At 36.3% G+C, this 19,520-nt stretch overlaps 1 protein-coding gene across 5 annotated transcripts in view; it reads right to left on the reverse strand.

Annotated features, from left to right (window-relative positions):
- The window catches only part of CTNNA3 (catenin alpha 3), a 1,724,633-nt gene that overhangs the window by 849,699 nt on the left and 855,414 nt on the right, over positions 1 to 19,520 (reverse strand). For all 5 annotated transcript variants that reach the window (XM_081267908.1, XM_081267907.1, XM_081267910.1 and 2 more), the window contains exons 8-9: positions 10,084 to 10,164; positions 1,430 to 1,582 (exon numbers count right to left, since the gene is read on the reverse strand). In XM_081267908.1, coding sequence (XP_081124034.1) covers positions 1,430 to 1,582; positions 10,084 to 10,164 — 234 coding nt within the window. The remainder of the gene's footprint in view (positions 1 to 1,429; positions 1,583 to 10,083; positions 10,165 to 19,520) is intronic.

The raw sequence follows: 19,520 nt of genomic DNA on the forward strand, positions 1-19,520 counted from the left end.
GTTCCATGCTTTTACTTTGAACATTATCTAGTGGGTATATTAATGAATATTTGAGGAATGACTATGTAAAGGAATAAATAAAACTAGATGAACAATAAACTACTGAATCAATTAACTAAAATTATAAATCTGTAAGTTCAGTCCAACAAAAATTAGGTTTGGGGTTGGTACCTTTACTTCCTTAAAAAAAAATGGAATTGAAACACTTGCCCTGTCTCATAGAGTTCCTGGGAAATTGAAAGGAGATTTCAAAGTTACAAGTGGCATAGTTTTAAGGCTGAAATGGGGTTAGCGACCATACATTCATCTACTTCTTTCATTTTCCATTTGTGGAGATAGGAGTGTAAAAAGAGAGTTTATAGTACAAATACTAGCTACACTGGAAACCTCCTTACCAATGAATTAAAGACGCGAGGAAAGTTGTATCAAATGATGTGATGCCAATGCAGGTGGTTCTCTCCCCTCCCCACTACAAGTTTTACAAGCAATTTAGGTCATAAAATACACGTCACTACAAGTTTCCTACAGAGTTTGAGGAAGGTAAGGCAGGCAAGATATTTAGTGAGCAGTATGGCGTGGGTATTGGCAATCAGAACTGACACTAGCCATACTGGTGAGTGATAACTGAACATCAGCTCTGATATATGAATCTGGTAAATCATATCTCCCCTTTCCCACCACTGATTCCTGGCCTTGTGAGTACTGTCATCTTACTTGTGTTAGAATTTCTTCCATGTACTCTCTCTTATGTTGTAGCTGTTATTGATGACCACAATACAATAGGTTCCACTGTCTGTCTCCTGGGACTCTCTAAGGACTTCATGGCTCCTTTAGCAATACACCATCCGTCTTCCAAAATCATGGGTCATTCCCTTGTCTCCAGTTTTTAAGAAAAGGGAATTATAGTTTAATCATCTCTTGTCTGACCTACTATCCCTACTTAATTATTCATTAATCCAACCCTAATATATCCCACAATCTTGGTTTTAGTTATATACTTAGTTGAAAATGTTTTTAAAAACCGAAAGAGTAATACAACCATAAAAAGGTGGTAGAGAAACAATAAAACAGTCCAAGGAAAAGTATTTGATACTTTTAAGTTAGAATGGAAAGAAAATATCTACAAGGATAAAACTAAGTGTCTGTATTCAGGTAGTTCTTTTATGTAGCTCAGATAAAATATACATTAAAAAAATAAAACAACAGTGGGTGCAGTTTCATAGCTCTTTCTCAATAAATCGCTCCTGTTCCAAGCCAGTGGGGGATGGTTTATGCTATTTGACATAAACACCATCACATCTCCGAGCCACAACCCTGCTACATTTGTAATACATTGTCAAGTTTTTATCTGGGTACAATTCAACTGTAAATGGGGAATGGGAGTCTCATTCTCCTGGATTTAAAGTGGTTACAGTTCTAGCATGCTTACCTCTACAAGCCTGCTGGTGTGTTCATGAAATATTGCAGCATATTCTTTGATTTCCTTTTCCCGGCCATTCTTAGCAGCTTCAATGAGAACCAAAAGTGGGACTGTTGTATCCAAGAAAGAGTCTGACACATGATCTATAATAGCCTTGCGGAGCTGAGGAGAAATTAAAAATTCAAGAGTTTTTTTTTTTTCAGAAAAGGTTCATGCTATTTCCTAATCTTTAATCTCAGTGGTTACAAAATTCATTTCATATATTTTTAAACAATTCCTAAAATCACAATATTCAACACCATATTTGAATATCCCCTACAAAAGTCAGACAAACAATGTATCTGGTGAAAAAAAATCATATAGCAATAATTCCCTTGCTCTCAGAAATCACTAATTTTTCTTAAACTCTATTTAGCCCATGAATCAGATTATAAGGGGTAATGTTCTACTTTTTCCTCAAAGAAATTGCATTATTGGAATGTTTATACATGTGTACAAATATCTTTGTATATCTTGTATTTTCATAATTACAAAATTACAAAATGTTTTCTATCTTATTGGAAAAATGGGCGATAAATTTTGATTAGCTAAATTGTAGACTTCATGGTAATTAAACCAAGTTAGATCACCAATTGTGCCAGATGATAATGAGTTTGATGTCCAATTTTCTCTATTTGCATTAATTGTTTTTGCCCTCATACCTTAAATTATTAAACCATAACATTCTTCTACAATTAGTACTTTTAAATTAGATTACATGTAAGCATATAAATGACAATCAAATAATTACTCAGCAGATATTTTCTGAGATTTAAAACCACATTGGAAAATTAATTCATTGTATTTATATGCTATTGAGACTTTATCACAATATGCTAAAATGTTTCAGTAACAATGTCAATGACTATGAAGGGGCTCAAAGGTTTTTGAATCAACCCACTCATTTAGTTTAATAAGCTCTATACAATAAAACAAAGATATAAATAAGTATCAGAAAAATTATAATTTGCCTTCTGTTAAAATTATATTTTAGGGTACTTTTTAAGCCAATAGCAGCCTAATTTTAGAGTACGTGAGAATGACCAGTAGTAGATTTTCAAGTAGCTGAATGAGAGAGCTGCATTTTTAAGAAGTACTATCTTCCTATAATAGTTATAACATAATAAATCCATAATAATTATACATTTCTGTGAAATAAATACCTTTGTTCAAGATGGTAGAAATCACTCAGAAAATTTGTTTAATTTTTGCCTATCAACAGCCTCACAAAAGCTTTATGAATATCCCCAAAGAGTCTGTTTAGCATGCAAAAAGGCAAATCATTTATGGCAACAAATTAATATTTACTGAGCACTTATTAGGACAGAGTACAGATTGCTAAGAGGTTATAAGGAAAGGAGAACTTAAGTGAATGAATAATGTGGTTTTTGTCCATCAAGGAACTCAGTTAAGAGGTCATAAATGAGAGCTAAAGCCAGGAATTATGTTGCATAGTTTCAGATATTAAGAGAAAAGTAGCAGAAATTTCTCAGAGGCGGAACAGTTTTCCATGACCATCTTCCCCTTTATCCTCTTCTTTATATTTGTAACTGGGACATAAGAGGAATATCTGCACCAGAGACAAGCCATTGGGAGTCTTCATACTGTAGGTACTCAAGCCAATGATGTGGATGGAATTCTATTCAGGAAGATATACAGAGAAGAGACATCCAAAAAGGAAACCTTAAGAAATATTTCCATTTATGTGTCATGCAGGTGGAAAAGTAGGACATAAAAACAGACTTAGATAATAGCCAAGAGAAAAAAAGAACAAATGACCAAGAACTAAAAGACAAACTTTTAAAAAATTCTCCATATCTTTATTATCTAAATGTACTCATTGTAACAAACAAAATTATAATGTCAACATTATAGTTCCCATCTTCAACTGTTCCCAGTCATACTGCTTTCTTGGACTTTTCCAAAAAATTTCAAAAAATAAATTATTCTCTGTCTCTAAATTTTTGCTTTGGTGATACTGATGAATCACCAAAGCAAAAATTTAGAGACATGGAGAATAAATTTTCTCACTTTGTAATATCTTAGAAGTTCTGGAGAGTCCACCACAGGGCCCAACACTTGAGCAATGGGGAAAGGAGTTCAGTACAAAGTTTCTAATCTCCAATCTGACAATCTGGGAGATATTCTGTTGTTTCTCGGAAGTCTTCAAGCTCCTGCTTCCTAACACAGCATTGTCAATAACATATCCTTTCTTCTTTCCCTACCTCACCCTTTCTTAAAAAGAATCTTTATTTTTTATGTGGTGCTGAGGATCCAACCCAGTACCTCACATGTGCGAGGCAAGCGCTCTACCACTGAACTACAGCCCCAGCCCCCCTGTCTCATTTTTAATGTTCTCTTACTCTTGTTTTCTGGGGCTCATCTCCCAAATAAACAACCTGTGCTAAGGTTCTATACTAAGCTCCATTTGCAGGGGAATCCAATCTAAAACATACACATATAACTGATGTTAATATTTGGTCACTCAACAAATGATAGACTCCAATGTCTTATATAAACTAATCTTTTCTGATCTCAATCTTCCACTTCTGCTTTGCACATCATTGGGAGTGATTCTGCCATATTTACTGACTGTGAAAAATGAGTTATTATAAGATAGGGTTAAATGTGCAAATAAGGACAAGATACAGAAGGACTAGAATGTTATGATGAGCAACTGTGTTTATACAATGTATAAGTATCCATAGTATTTTCTAATGTATTAATATGATGTTTTTTCACTGTATTATACAAGTTATCTGTGAATATTTTCCTTACCTAGCCTCATTATTCTTTATTTCCATTTTAATGGTATATTGCATTCCTTTCATTCAGATGGCATACCAAAATGTTTAGAGAGGAACCCCATATACCAATGTAGAAGTAGAAGCCACAGCACTAAAATCTGAAGTTAATGTAAAACCAAGAGGAGTTAGAGGTATGTATTTTCAATAAATACCTGTTTGTGGCCTGGCATGAAAGATGTCAGGACAAAACCGAACTGAGGGGCTTTCCATCTTTTCTCAGTACAGTTTAATAAAAGATTTTGAGACATCAATTTTTCTATTTTCCACTGATATAAGTGGTTTGGGATCTCAAATAAAATAATACATTTCTCTACAATTGAAACCCAATAGCAAAAGACTTATATGAAAACTGTAAGAAAGCACCAGTGCAATCACCAAATAGAGGAACAGGAAGAATAATATGGTGAAGAAAAGAAGAATGGAATGCAAAGAGAGTGTTTTAGAAATAAATCATCCTCAGAGAACTAGAAAATGGGTATATTAAGGACATTGTAATTTTAACTGAAATAGAAAAATATGATTTGCAGGGCTCGGTTGACCAACAGGAACAAAATCAACTACCAAGTAATTTAGCATATAACTACTGAGCCCATTTAATGGAATTTACACTTTGGAAACTCAATATTATCAGGTGATGATGACAAGGAGGCATGAGAGCATACATGTCGTTTTTTCCAAGTGTGGCACTAGTAATACCAACATGGAGAAAAGATGAATCTAGCAATTCAGTAATTAAAGAAAGGCTGAGTCAGGAGGATTTGCAAGTTCAAAGCCAGCCTCAGAAACTTTGTAATACCTTAAGCAATTTAGCCAGATCCCGTCTCAAAATAAAAACTATAACAGATGAAGATGTAGCTCCATGATAGAACAGATCTGCACTCAATATCCACTACCAAAAAAGAATGATATTTTGGTTTTATTTGATTTTAATCAGAACTTTTGGATATACCCCAAACTTACTTTGGTGTCTATGAAATATAATGCATTTTTGTTTATATATATATATATATATATATATATATATATATATAGGCACAAATAAAAATTTTAGCCTGCTTTTAGTGAAATCAAATATGCACCTTAATCTTCATAATACAATGAATTGTATTATACTCATTCTCATTTTTAATGAAGTGATATGTTTAAAATTCTTCATCCTTCATTGAGCATTCCAATAGATATTCAGGTCTCAAATAAAAGATGAGAGGAAAGGAGGTAATTGAAAGAAGGCAAGTTAAATTTTTGAAAGCATGTAAAATAAGTAATAAGGGAGAAAAGAATTTATGATTGTAAAATCAATATATGAGGATCTGGGTGCTCTGAAGCCATTGTACCCAGTTCTTATAGTGGTGACAAACTTGTGCTGGGGTTGCTGGACCTGGACTAAAATTGGCTCTACCAGTTGGCTAAATGATGTTTGGAAATATGATTCACTTGAAAGATAATAATACCATGGAGTTATTTCTTATTTTAGGGCTAAAAATAAATAATATACAGAGTATACTTGGTAGAGAGTTCAGGGAATTGTTTACTAAATTAGAGATGTTGTCATAATTATAATTACAAGGGCTTTTAATCCACTGGGAAGAAACTTCTTTTAAAAAGAAAAAAACAAACTACAAGCAGATTAGAGATCACTGTTATAATAGAAGTGTACACTCTGTAAGTACTCCAGAAGAAAAATAGTAATTCTCACTGATGAAAATAGCAATCGTTTCATGGGAGAAGTAGGATTGGCCCTACTGTTCAACTTACTCAGTCGATTAGTAATTAAAAGGGGTAAATAATCATGGAGAAAGTACCAAGCTAAAACTACCATGAACATTCCATAAACATGCTGAGCATAAACAATACCTTCACCTGTTCTCTGGGTTTGCCAGAGAACAGGTGAAGGTATTGATGGGATGAGGTGAGGAATTGAGAAGGAGAGCCAAAGGAGTGAGAATGTTAAAGAACAATAGGGAAAGGCTATGGGATAGGAATGAACTGGACATTATTACCCTGTGTGCATATATGATTATACAACCAGTGTAAGTCTACATTGTGTACAATCAGAAGAATAAGTTATACTCCATCTATGTATGATGTGTCAAAATTCATTCTACTGTCAAGTATAACTAATTAGAATACATTTTTTGAAAAAGAATAATAGGATGTCAGTTGAGACCTAGAACATCATGCTAAGGACTTTTGTGTTTGTTCTATAATAAAATAAGCAAGAAAGTCATTGAGCAAGAAAGTTGAAACTAATATATACTCTATCATCTCCTAGATTATTACACTTCAATGCCCCAAAATGTAGTTCATCTTCAGATACTTCTAAGCAGTCTATGTCATTCCTTATAGAGAAGGTCCAATTATTCTCTGAATCCAAAACTAAACTGTTTCTGTTACTGATGAAAATGCCATGATTAATAAAGGGGATGAGGATGAATGGAGAGAAGACTTGATTTTATTTTTTATTATTAAAAATAAATCTAGTTCTAGAGCAAGAGATGAATGTTAAATAATCCTAACATCTTAATCAGCTCTTCATCGCTGTCATCAACATATCCAAAAGACCAAATTAGGGGAAGAAAAGTTTATTTTGCCTTATGGTTTCAGGGGCTCAGTTCATGGTCAGCCAATTCCATTGCTCTGGCCTTAGGTGAGGCAGAAGAGTGTGGCAGAATAAAATAGCTCAGAACGTGGTGGCCAGGATACAGAGAGAGAGGGGGTGGGTAGGAGGGCTTCAGGGAAGATGAGCCCTTTCAGGGCATGCTTCCCAGTGACACAACTCCTCCAGCCACACCCCACCTGCCTACAGTTACCACCCAGTCAGTACATTCACACTAGAATTGACTGATGACCCTCATGATATAATCATTTCACCCTCTGAAAATCCCTGTTTTAACACAGGAGCCTTTGGAGGATTCCCCATATCCAAACCATAACATCAAAGAAAAACAATTTAAGGTAGGGCTTTATCTTTATAAGTGTATATGTAAATGTTTAAATGGTTAAATGAGCTTTACAATAATAAGAGGTGGAAGTGTAATAAATGAACTTTTATTACTACCAAAGGTATAAACATCAGGATAGAAAGGAAGTACTAGGTTGGGGCCCAGGGAGGATAATGAGAAGGAATCAGAGTAACTTATATCACCAACTTTGATAATAAACATGACTTCTTAACAATTCCACACATTCATATACACACAGATTTTTTCCTCCTATAAGAGATAAAGCTTCTTCCTGTACTTTTGACCTAGGGTAAGGTCTATGAATATGTTAACCTATAAAATGTAGAGGAAATTAATCTCTGTGACTTTGGATTTTAGGCATTAAGAAGACCAGGCAGCTTCCAACTCTTCTTTATTGATACCTTGAACTACCATATGATAAATTCAAGATACCTTACTGGAGTTAGTAAACACATAAAGGGGCCATAGAAGATTAGATACCACATGGAGAGAGGGAACAAGAGGAAGCACCATGGCCTGAAGCACCCAGCCACAGTCACCATTTTACTACCACTACCCGGGAAATCACAAGTGAAAAAAGTACAGAAATAGCTCTGGGGATCCCCAGCAAACCTCTGAAAACATGAGATGGAATCATGGTTGCTGTTGTTTATGGTAATTTATTACACATTAGTGGAAAACTGAAACAAGAGAGCTATTGACCAGTGAAACCATATGGAATAATCATGCCTCCAGAACACATCAGTTCTCTACAGACAGCAAATAATTCCTATGAAGAAAGTATTAGTAATTCTTATGCTATTTCTATATCTCAGATGGCAGCAAGTATGATTTCAAGATAAAGGACACCAAGTTACATTTGAATTACAGATAAACAAAACTATTTTTTTTTAATTTTTTTAGTTGTTGTTGGACACAATATTTTATTTATTTATTTGTATGTGGTGCTGAGGATCGAACCCTGCACCTTGCACGTGCTAGGCAAGCACTCTACCACTGAGCCACAGCCACAGCCCATATTTTCTTAATATAAGTAAGTTCCATGCAATAATTGGAGCATAATTATATTAAAATAACGTATGTTGCTAATCTGAAATTCAAATTTAACTGGGCAGAGTTTGCTTTTATTTGCTAAATCTAGTAATCCAACATGAGAGGAATTTCTTTTTTTCTTTTTTTTTGAAAAATAATTACTTCAAAAACTTTGGAGGTATGAATGTAGATAAGCTCTTTATGCCCAAATTTGTTGAATGCAATATAGATGGAAAAGTCAGGAACAGGAGACACCAATGTTGGCAGTTCACAGAAACAACTCTTACAAGTCCTACAAGGAACAAATGAGGTATAAATTTTGAAGACAGAGAGTAAAAATTATTCAACAAAGAGAGATGACAGCTCTGAGGTTAAGAGTCCCCTGTTTCTCCTGAGTTCTAGTGTAGGTGCTAACTCAGTGCCCCTTCCTCCTTATGCAAGTTACCTCCATCACTCTGACCTGTTTTCTCATCTGCATTGTAAAACAGATTGTGCTAATAAGTCCCTTTCAATACTTCAATCCCATGATTCTAAGGACTGACAGTAGAAATAGAATTTACGTTGAGGCCATAAAATTAAGAAATTGGAATTTTCACAGACTTTAATTTAAAATTGGGTTTTTACACATCCAATGTTAACTTTCTGGAGATCCTTATATATCCCATTTTCAAATCTGCATCTGAATTAAACAAACAATCACCCAACCATTTAACTAAATCTTCCCATTAAGTTATGATAAAATATTGCATTAAAAGCTTTTGGTTGCGGCTGGGGATGTGGCTCAAGTGGTAGCGCGCTCGCCTGGCATGCACGGGGTACTGGATTCAATCCTCAGCACCACATAAAAATAAAAATAAAGATGTTGTGTCCACCAAAAACAAAACATATATTAAAAAATTCTCTCTCTCAAAAAAAAAATAAAATAAAAAGCTTTTGGTTGAGGGCTAGGGTTGTAGCTCAGTGGTAGAGTGCTTGCCTAACATATGTGAGGCACTGGGTTCAATTCTAAGCACCACATATAAATAAATAAAAAAGAGGTCCATTGACAACTAAATTTTTTTTTAAAAAGGCTTTTAGTTGAAAAGCATTTGCTCCTCTTTTATGAGTTAATGGTAACCACGTTAAAAGTTGTACATGAAGAAGTTCAATTATTTAATAGTGAAAAGGAATGTAAAGCAAATGTTTTTGAAATTAGCTAAGTCTTCATGCTTCTGGAAAATTTTGTATCTTTTGATAGGCATAATATTGGACTTATAAATTGTTTAATTAAATCCTTTCTAATCCTAAATTCCTGATGACCCAAGGTGAAAAAGCAGCCTTAACTTGAATAGAAACAAATTTGTGAAGAATCCTAAAAGTAATCTGAAGAGGGAATTGGATTATTTTGAATTACTAGTTGTTTTCTATAAGCATTTGGATGAGAAACTCAAGTCAGTTTTTAATGTCATAAAATCAATTTACCAACATGCACTGAAAACTCACTGTGTACCAGTCAGCTCTATCGTATATTATTAATTCCATTTCATAGCTTCAGAGAAGCTCAGAGAGATGAAATCTGTGCCTGAGATTTCAGAACTGTTGAGAACACAGCTAGGATTTGAATGTAATTTTGCATGACATAAAGAAATACATTCTTTTTTCTATTTTATGTTTGCCACAAAAACATTTGAGGTATATAAATGTGGAAATTATATACTTAATGTTCTTGTTTTTTCTTCTAAGTTAATTTTAAAAGAACAGAAACAAGAAATAAATATTTCAACAATAAACAAAAGCCTAATTTCACATGCTGGTTTCTGTGTCCAACTCTCTCTTTCCTCACCTGTCTACGAAGGTCTCTTGTCTTCTTGCACATGTTGTCTATAGCAATATTCAAAGTATTACTCCTTTCTTTTTTTCCAGTCTGAAAGGGAGAAAAAAAATGACATAAGCAATGGTATCAAATTACTCTTTATCACTTAGCAATTTGCTTTCTAAATTTCCTGAAAATAACAGCTTGAAAATTCAAGAATAGTTTTCAAAACTGCTATGATATTGCATATGATTCATGAGCATTTCACTTAAGACTAAGTAGAATGGTGATTAAAGCTCATGTTATTTTCTTCTTTAAACTTTTGTAATATTTCTGATACAGGGTTTGATTCAATGTGGCAGTAAGCAGAGCATTATCTCCATGAAATTCAGATCTTCATTCTTAACAAGTCAACTTTTTAACTGCTAAGCATGCAATTAGCTTAAAAGCATTAGATGCCCAATTTGTCAACTTCTGTGGGAGTTTCTGAAGTCATTTTCATGGTGTATAGTGTAAGTTATGCAGAGCCATATTGGAGTTTTGCTAAACACTAAATAAAATATGCAGTGCAAATTCATAGCATTTGCAAAAGTTGACCACAATTTTAGCTGAAAATATTCCAAGAACAAATTGTTTTAAGTAAGAACTGGATGCTGTTTTTGGCTCTTCAAGATAATTCCTGCAACACCTTTTTATTCTTTGAGCAGAACGGTTCTCTCTGTTACATCCTTAACCCAAATCTTTAGACTATTAAGCACATATAGAGTCACCTTGGTTGATATTTTCTACCTATTATTTTTGTGGGAAACAACTGGATTGAATTTAATCATACTTTTTCTGTGATATTGCATATAAAAGAGATTGGAAAAAATCATTATGCGATTCACCTCTAGGAAAATTGCTGCTTTTAAATTAATAAACTGAAGAGGGCTCTTGAGAGGAGACCTTGAAAATCAGGAAGGCAAGTTTATGCAACTGATAACTGAGGGAGTTTACACCACGACTCCATTAAAAAGGACACCAGGGCAAAGCATAGACCATGAGGCAGCATGTGAGATACTACTTCTGTGACTAAACTCAAAAATCCCAAAATCTTTCTTCAGACAGAAAGACTCCTGAACAAGAAATTTAAGATCATTTATATTCTGTCCTAACCTACCTTGTGGGGAGCCATTCTGACACGTGATTGGGTGACTCCCGTTAAGGGCCTGAGGCACTCTGGCTGTGTCGGAGTTATCCCGACCCTTTCCTGATGAGAGAGCCCATCCGTGTGGGGGTGTGCGTAACCACTGACCCTGGAGACCCAATCACTGACCCTGACCTTGGAGTGCAGCCCCCCCTCAACCTTCATTGGATGGAATTCTCCCCTGAATCTCTTGTTTCCCCCAAATAAAAGGCTGATCCCCGGCGTGTTCGCTCTCTCTCTCTCCTGCTAGCCCAGAGTAATCCTCGCTGCCCTGCTGAGCGGCTGGAGGCAGGGAAACAGGGAGACCGAGCCGTCTCGGACCTAGCATTAAAATAAGGTACTGTCTGTGTGTTTTATTTTGATCTCTTCTAACTAACTGAATGCCAGAACCTCATTAATGAAACCACTGCGCAGGCCGCGTGGTAGAATTGGCGCCCAAGAGGGGGGCATTCTGAATTAGTTAGATTGAGTGGGAGCGCGCGCTAAAAAGATAAGGAAATAGAAATAAAGAAATAAAGAGGAAATAAGGAAGATAAAGAAATAAGAGAAAGGAAGAAGTGACATTTGGGTCACAAAAGTAATAAAGAGAATAAAGAAAATAAGAAATAAGAGAAAGGAAAAAGTGACATTTGAGTCACAAAAGTACCAGGAACTATTGAAGGAAAGAGACGTTAATTTACTTAAAATGGGAAATTCTACTTCTTCGGATAAGGAAATGTATCTAACTATTTTAGACAGTATAATTAATCAGAAAGGAAAACAGATAAAGAAAACTCAGTTATTGCAATTCTTAAAGATTGTAGGTGAATATTGTCCTTGGTTTTGTGACCAAGAGTCTCCAAATTTACTTACTTGGGAGAAATTAGGAAAAAAGTTACAGAGAGTTTGTCTTTCTACTGAAATACCTGAAGACCTTATAAAAGCCATTCAAGGAGCTGTTAAGTCTATTCAAATGGAAAATCAGCCTGAGGCTAAGTTAACAAAAGCACTAGGGACCAAGGTTAGAAATGTAAACTTAAAGTCGCAACCCCATGCGGAGGATTTAAATGGCGCGGATCAGCCCGCTTTCTCACCGCTGCCGGCATTCCCTCCTAGTGGGAGCCCGGGAATTCCAGGAACGGTCGCACAGTGTGACGTCACTAGCGGCGCCGACCAGGACAGTCCGCGATTTTTACCAGAGCAGAGACATAAATCACAGACAGTTTTCTTAGGACCTTCAGAGACAGTTGAATTAGATCCTGAAACGGGACCAACACAAATCCCTACTGGGATTTTCGGGCCGCTTCCTGAAAATACTGTAGGTTTAATTTTGGGGCGTAATAATTTAAAGGGAGCTATTGAAGTAATACCTGGTGTGGTAGATTCAGAATTTAGAGGGCAATTATATGTTACTGTAAGATCCAATTATGCCCTAAGACTCACCCCAAAGGATATTTTTGCTCAATTAATATTATTGCCTTGTGTCTCAGAAAGGCACCTGCCGGCAGATTCAGTTTCTAAACCGCCGGACAGAGTATATTGGTCCCAGTTAGTGCGACAAGAACGCCCTTTATTAAAACTTAGAATTAATAATAAAAATTTCCTAGGAATAATTGACACAGGGGCTGATAGTTCAATATTGTCCAGCCGATTTTGGCCCAGGACATGGCCTCTACATACAGCCTCAGCTAATCTAGAAGGAATAGGAAAAATTTCACAGCCTGCTCAAAGTGCCAACTATCTCCGTTGGGAAGATTCTGATGGAAACAGTGGAATATTTAAGCCTTATGTGTTAGAGTCTTTACCAGCTAATCTATGGGGAAGAGATATACTAGCCAAAATGGGACTGCTACTAGTCACCCCAAATTCTATAAGGTCAGTTGAAGAAATTAATCAAAGGTATTTTCCTGGAGATGATAGGGAAAACTTTCAGGAAGAATATCTGTTTACAAGCCAGTCTACACGGCAAGGATTAGTAAATACTTCAGGACAAAATTTTTATTAGGGGCACTGAGTACTTCCCCGATCCTTAAAACAGCTGAAAAAATTACGTGGCTCACAGAAGAGCCTATTTGGATTTCTCAGTGGCCCATCTCAGGGGAAAAGCTTAAAATAATTCATAGATTAGTTGAGGAACAACTTCAAGCTGGTCATATTGAACCAACACTTAGCCCTTGGAATACACCTATTTTTGTTATTAAGAAAAAGTCAGGAAATTGGAGGTTATTACAGGATTTAAGGGCAATAAACCAGGCAATTCGGCCTATGGGATCATTACAGCCAGGACTTCCCTCCCCCACAGCCATTCCTTTAGATTACAGCTTGATGGTAATAGATTTAAAAGACTGTTTTTTCTCTATAAGGTTACATCCTGAAGATTGTGAAAAATTTGCTTTCACTGTCCCAGCAGTTAATTTTAAGGAACCTGTTAAAAGATACTGCTGGAAAGTCCTTCCTCAGGGAATGCGTAATAGCCCTACCCTGTGTCAAAAATATGTTGATCAGGCAATAGATCCCATTAGAAATAGCTTCCCTGATGCATACATTATTCATTTTATGGATGATATATTATTGGCCCATGCTAATTCAGAAGTACTTTCAGAAATTTTTACTCAGTTAGAGACCTCACTTACAATTATGGGTTTAAGTGTAGCTCCTCAAAAAATTCAAAAGGTATCTCCTTTTCAATATCTAGGTCAGATAATTCAAGGGAGTACAATCCGTCCTCAAAATCTTCAGATAAGAGTTAAGGAGTTACGTACCCTTAATGATTTTCAAAAACTATTAGGAGATATTAACTGGCTAAGACCATCCTTAAAGTTAACTACTTCTGAGTTAAGTCCTTTATTTCAGATATTACAAGGAAATCCTTCTCCAACCTCTCCACGTCAACTAACTTTGGAGGCCAAAACAGCCTTAAGGAAAGTGGAAATTGCAATTAAAAATGCACAGCTTACTAGAATAGATCCTAAAGAAATACTGTATTTATTAATATTTCCAACTGAACATACCCCAACAGGAGCCATATGGCAAAAATTAGGAGTTATTGAATGGATTTACTTATCTCATTCCCCTCAAAAGACATTAATTCCCTTTCATGATTCTACGGCTCAATTAGTGATTAAGGGTAGAACTAGGATTTTACAATTAATTGGATCTGAGCCTGATATCATAATTATTCCATTTTCTGTTCAACAGACTAATTGGCTTTTTCAAACTTCTAGTTCATGGCAGATAGCTTTTGCAGATTTCCCTGGCCAGATAGATAGCCATTATCCTCGTGATAAGATTGTACAATTTACATCATTAACATCACTTATTTTTCCAAAGATTGTACTTTCCCATCCAATAGAGGGAGCTTTATCGGTGTTCACAGATGGTTCCAGCTCTGGTAAGGCAGGTTTCTTCAGCCGTGTTCACACAGAGGTAATACAAACTTCTTATACTTCAGCTCAAAGGGCAGAACTTCAAGCCCTGATTTTGGCCTTAGATTATTTTTCAAATGAGCCTATTAATATCTATTCTGACAGCTTATATACAGTCAGAGTTACCAAAAATATTGAAACCTCAGTTATTGGGTTTACTTCATCACAGGAGTTATTTGAATTATTTCATAATTTACAAAAGACAGTGCTAATGAGGAAGTACCCATATTTTATTGGACATATCCGAGCACATTCTAGCCTCCCTGGACCTTTGGTTACAGGTAATGATAATATTGATAAATTAGTAGCTTTTTGTCAACAGATGTCTTCATATGACTGTGCCCTAGCTTCCCATTCCTTGCATCATCAAAATGCTTCTAGCTTACGTAAAAAATTTAGTATTACCAGAGAACAGGCTCGTCAGATTGTAAGCCAATGCCCTAAGTGTGTTATTTACACTCCATCTCTGCCATCAGGGGTAAATCCCCGTGGTTTAAAACCAAATCAAATATGGCAAATGGATGTAACTCATATTCCTCAATTTGGTAAGCAATGTTATGTGCATGTCATAGTGGACACTTATTCTAGATTTATTTTTGCCACAGCACGTACTAAGGAAAATACTCAACATGTAATTTCTCATTGCTTAGCAACTTTTTCTGTTTTAGGGTGTCCTATGCAGATTAAAACAGATAATGCTCCAGCTTATGTAAGCTCTGCTTTTCAACAATTTTGCCAAGAGTTTCAAATTAATCATAAAACAGGAATTCCTTATAACCCCCAAGGTCAAGCCATTGTAGAACGAGCTCATTTATCTATTAAACTTCAATTACAAAAATTAAAAAGGGGGAATAAGATAATGACTCCCCAAAATAGCCTTAATCATGCCTTATTTGTTTTAAATTTTTTAAACTGTGACACAGAAGGTCACACTGCTGCTGAGAGGCAAATGTCTCCCTCGGTGACAGGCCCATTAGGCAGAGTTCTGTGGAAAGATTTACAGACTGGTCAGTGGAAGGGCCCAGATCCGGTAATATCATGGGGCCGAGGGCATGCTTGTGTTTTTCCAGAAGGTGCTTTCCGTCCCATCTGGGTGCCTGAACGTGCCATCAGACATGGAGGAAATAGAACCCAGACTCAAGCGACTGAGGATAGACACGGAGGAGCCACAACCCAGAAGGAGGAGATACCGGAAAAAGATGAAGAAAGACCAGATTGAACCAGCTGAGAAGCTGATTTCATGGAAAGATGTGAAGAAATTGACAACCCAGGCTTCCCAAATACTTCGACGCCTAGGAAAGAACAGGACACCAGTCTTGATGGTAGCGACAGTAATTGCCCTACTGGGCTGTCAGGTAAAAGGGAATCAAATAGACACTTATTGGACTTATTTCCCAGATCCACCCCTGGTACACCCAGCTGTGTGGACTGGAGAATCTATTCCAGTATTTACTAATGACTCATTCATGATGGGAGGATTTACAGATACTCATATTACTCCCAATCATGTGACTAGATTTAATTATTCTGGCTACAGTGCCCAATTACCTTTATGTTGGTCACATGATAAACATGCTGGCTGTCTGAAAGTATCATTCGAAGAAAAGACAGCGATTGGTAAACCTAGACTGACAAATAATTCTATTTATGGAGACTTAAAACCTAATACTAGATCAATAATTAAGATGGGACTTTCCCATAACAAGCCAGTCATTTCTGCAAAACCTCCACCGGTACCCCACTGTCCAAATAGTTCTACAATTGAAATTGGCACCTTTCCTAAATGGATGGATTGTGTAAATACCTTTCCTGTACTACATAAGGTGTCTAAAACTAGTGGGTATATTTTAGACTGGTCTCCAAAAATTGATAAGAGACAATTACGAAGAAATTCTGCTATGACACCTGCAGGATTTGTTAGTAATATTTTGACTTATAGTGAAGGAGGCATTCAAAGAGATATTTGGCGTTTAATTGCTGCCTCAGAGTATTTACATTTTTCAGACAAACCTTTACCAAAATTTGTTGGCAAGAACTGTAAAGAGGGATTTTGCTATGGCCTAAGAGCCTGTGTCCAATCTCCTTATGTTTTAATTATTGGAAATGTAAAAGTTAGATGGATAGATGATAGATATTTTGTTACTTGTAATAAGTGCAACCTAACCAATTGTATTTCTAGGTATAATGGAGGAAAAGGAGTGCTGATACTTCATCAGCCCTCTTTTGTTTTATTACCTGCTAATATTTCAGAGCCATGGTATGCTGATGCTGGTTTACAAGTCCTACAGCAAATTCATGCCCAGCTAACAAGACCTAAACGTGCTATTGGAGTCATAATTGTTGGTGTCTTGGCACTGGTCTCATTTATTGCCTCAACCGTCTCTGCATCTCTGACATTGTCTCAGAATATTCAGCATGCAAAATTTCTTAATAATTTAGCTCAAAATACTTCCAAGGCTCTGCGTAATCAAGTAAATATTGATGAAAGGATTGAAACTAAATTAAACGCCTTAGAGGCGACTGTTATTAACATTGGTAATGAACTTTCAGCCTTAAAATTTAAGGAAAGGCTTAAATGCCATGCTAATTATAAGTATGTATGTGTTACAGCTGCCAAGTACAATGCTTCTCTCTGGGATTGGGAGAAGGTTAAAAACCATTTATTAGGTATATGGCAAAATAGTAATAATAGCTTGGATATTCTGGAACTTCATCACCATATCCAAGACATTCAAAATAATAGAGCTGATTTTTCAGATCCTTCTTCTTTGGCTAACCAAATATTGAAGGAGTTAAATGGATTCAACCCTGGAAATATTCTTAAACACTCCGCTTGGTACATTATTGGATTATTCTCTTTGCTGTTAATTCTCTTTTGTATTGTAACTATAGGATGGCGAGTCCTCCAATCAAGAATCCGGGGACTCCAGAGAGTGAACCGCCGCCTCATTGTTAAGAATAAAAAGGGGGAATATGTGGGGAGCCATTCTGACACGTGATTGGGTGACTCCCGTTAAGGGCCTGAGGCACTCTGGCTGTGTCGGAGTTATCCCGACCCTTTCCTGATGAGAGAGCCCATCCGTGTGGGGGTGTGCGTAACCACTGACCCTGGAGACCCAATCACTGACCCTGACCTTGGAGTGCAGCCCCCCCTCAACCTTCATTGGATGGAATTCTCCCCTGAATCTCTTGTTTCCCCCAAATAAAAGGCTGATCCCCGGCGTGTTCGCTCTCTCTCTCTCCTGCTAGCCCAGAGTAATCCTCGCTGCCCTGCTGAGCGGCTGGAGGCAGGGAAACAGGGAGACCGAGCCGTCTCGGACCTAGCATTAAAATAAGGTACTGTCTGTGTGTTTTATTTTGATCTCTTCTAACTAACTGAATGCCAGAACCTCATTAATGAAACCACTGCGCAGGCCGCGTGGTAGACTACCTATTTAGTTTAATCTATTGTCACATCTTCTTAAGCACTATCCTTCACAGTAGATATATTCCTACATTTTTTTCTTTTCCCCAGTTTTTACATATACCTGAAAGAGCACTGATTTCAGAGAGCATCTCTCCAAATAATACCTATTAAAATCCTTCCCACTCTTTAATGGTTTCCACAACAAATTTTCCTAAAAGATATGCTCAAAAATAAACATCTTCCTCTTCTTCCTCCAATAGCATTTCCCAATATCCTCATTCTATTTCCATGCATGATCATCACCCATAAAATGCTGTTAAAATCTTGACATCGACAGGTATATATTAAATTTTTAAAAAATTTTTTTACTTGTAGTTGGACACAATACCTTTATTTAATTTATTTATTTATATGTGGTGCCAAGGATCAAACCCAGTGCCGCCCATGTGCTAGGCCAGCGCTCTACCACTGAGCCACAACCCCAGCCCTATATTAATTTTTTTGACTCTTTAGTACAACTTACATAGAACTTATCGAATAGAATTAACTGCTTTATAAGTGAGCAATTTGATTCAAAATACAACATAATTTTAGTTAGAGGCCTACTGTATGCCAGGAAGATATAACGCTGGACTCTGAAGATTTCAGCATTGAGCTAAAAGGCACACCCAATTTCCTCTATTATCTGTTAGGTTCAGATTTTCTCAGCAGATGTTTTACTATTATTTAAAGGGTGTAGAAAAATGATCATCACTTTGAGATGATCCTATAGACTGCAAGATTTGGAATCCATGGGTCTATCTCTTCAAATCTCAATACCAGCTTCCAAGTACTGTGATACCCAAAATTGATGCTACACATTTCTAGCTGACAAAATAGAGGACCACTAAGCCTATGCCATATTTTATTTTTGAAGGGCAATGTGGAATGTGTACATGATAGAAACTGTGTCTAGTTAAGAAGGGGGTAAAAAAGAAGGAGAGATAAAAGATATTGAAATGAGGCTTTTTCATCAAACACAAATAAAATTCTGTATATCAGAGCAATGGTGGCAACACACCCAGATAAAAATAGTGAATACTTCCACAGTTCTTACCCACATTCTCCATGCTAGCAGTACAAAGTTGTGAAGAGTTAATTCAGGGCTATATAAGGCAGCCCCATAAACAGATACACAATGGGCTCAGAGACAGCTCTTAATTTTACCTAATTTTCATGCATTACTAACTTTAAAAAAATATTTTTATAACTTTATTTAATTAATTTATTTTTTATGTGGTGCTGAGGATCAAGCCCAGTGCCTCACACACACTAGGCAAGTGCTCTATCACTGAGTTACAACCTTAGCCCCATATTATTAACTCTTGGTTATATCTCTTTCTATTTCATGAAAGTAGAGACATCAGAAAAAAGGGGGTGAAGGGAGAAGGAGTGGGAGAAAGAATTCTCCCACACATACCCACACAGTATC

This window comes from Spermophilus citellus, assembly GCF_964194105.1.
Source record: "Spermophilus citellus genome assembly, chromosome: 15".
In the NCBI taxonomy this organism is placed as follows: Eukaryota; Metazoa; Chordata; class Mammalia; order Rodentia; family Sciuridae; genus Spermophilus; species Spermophilus citellus.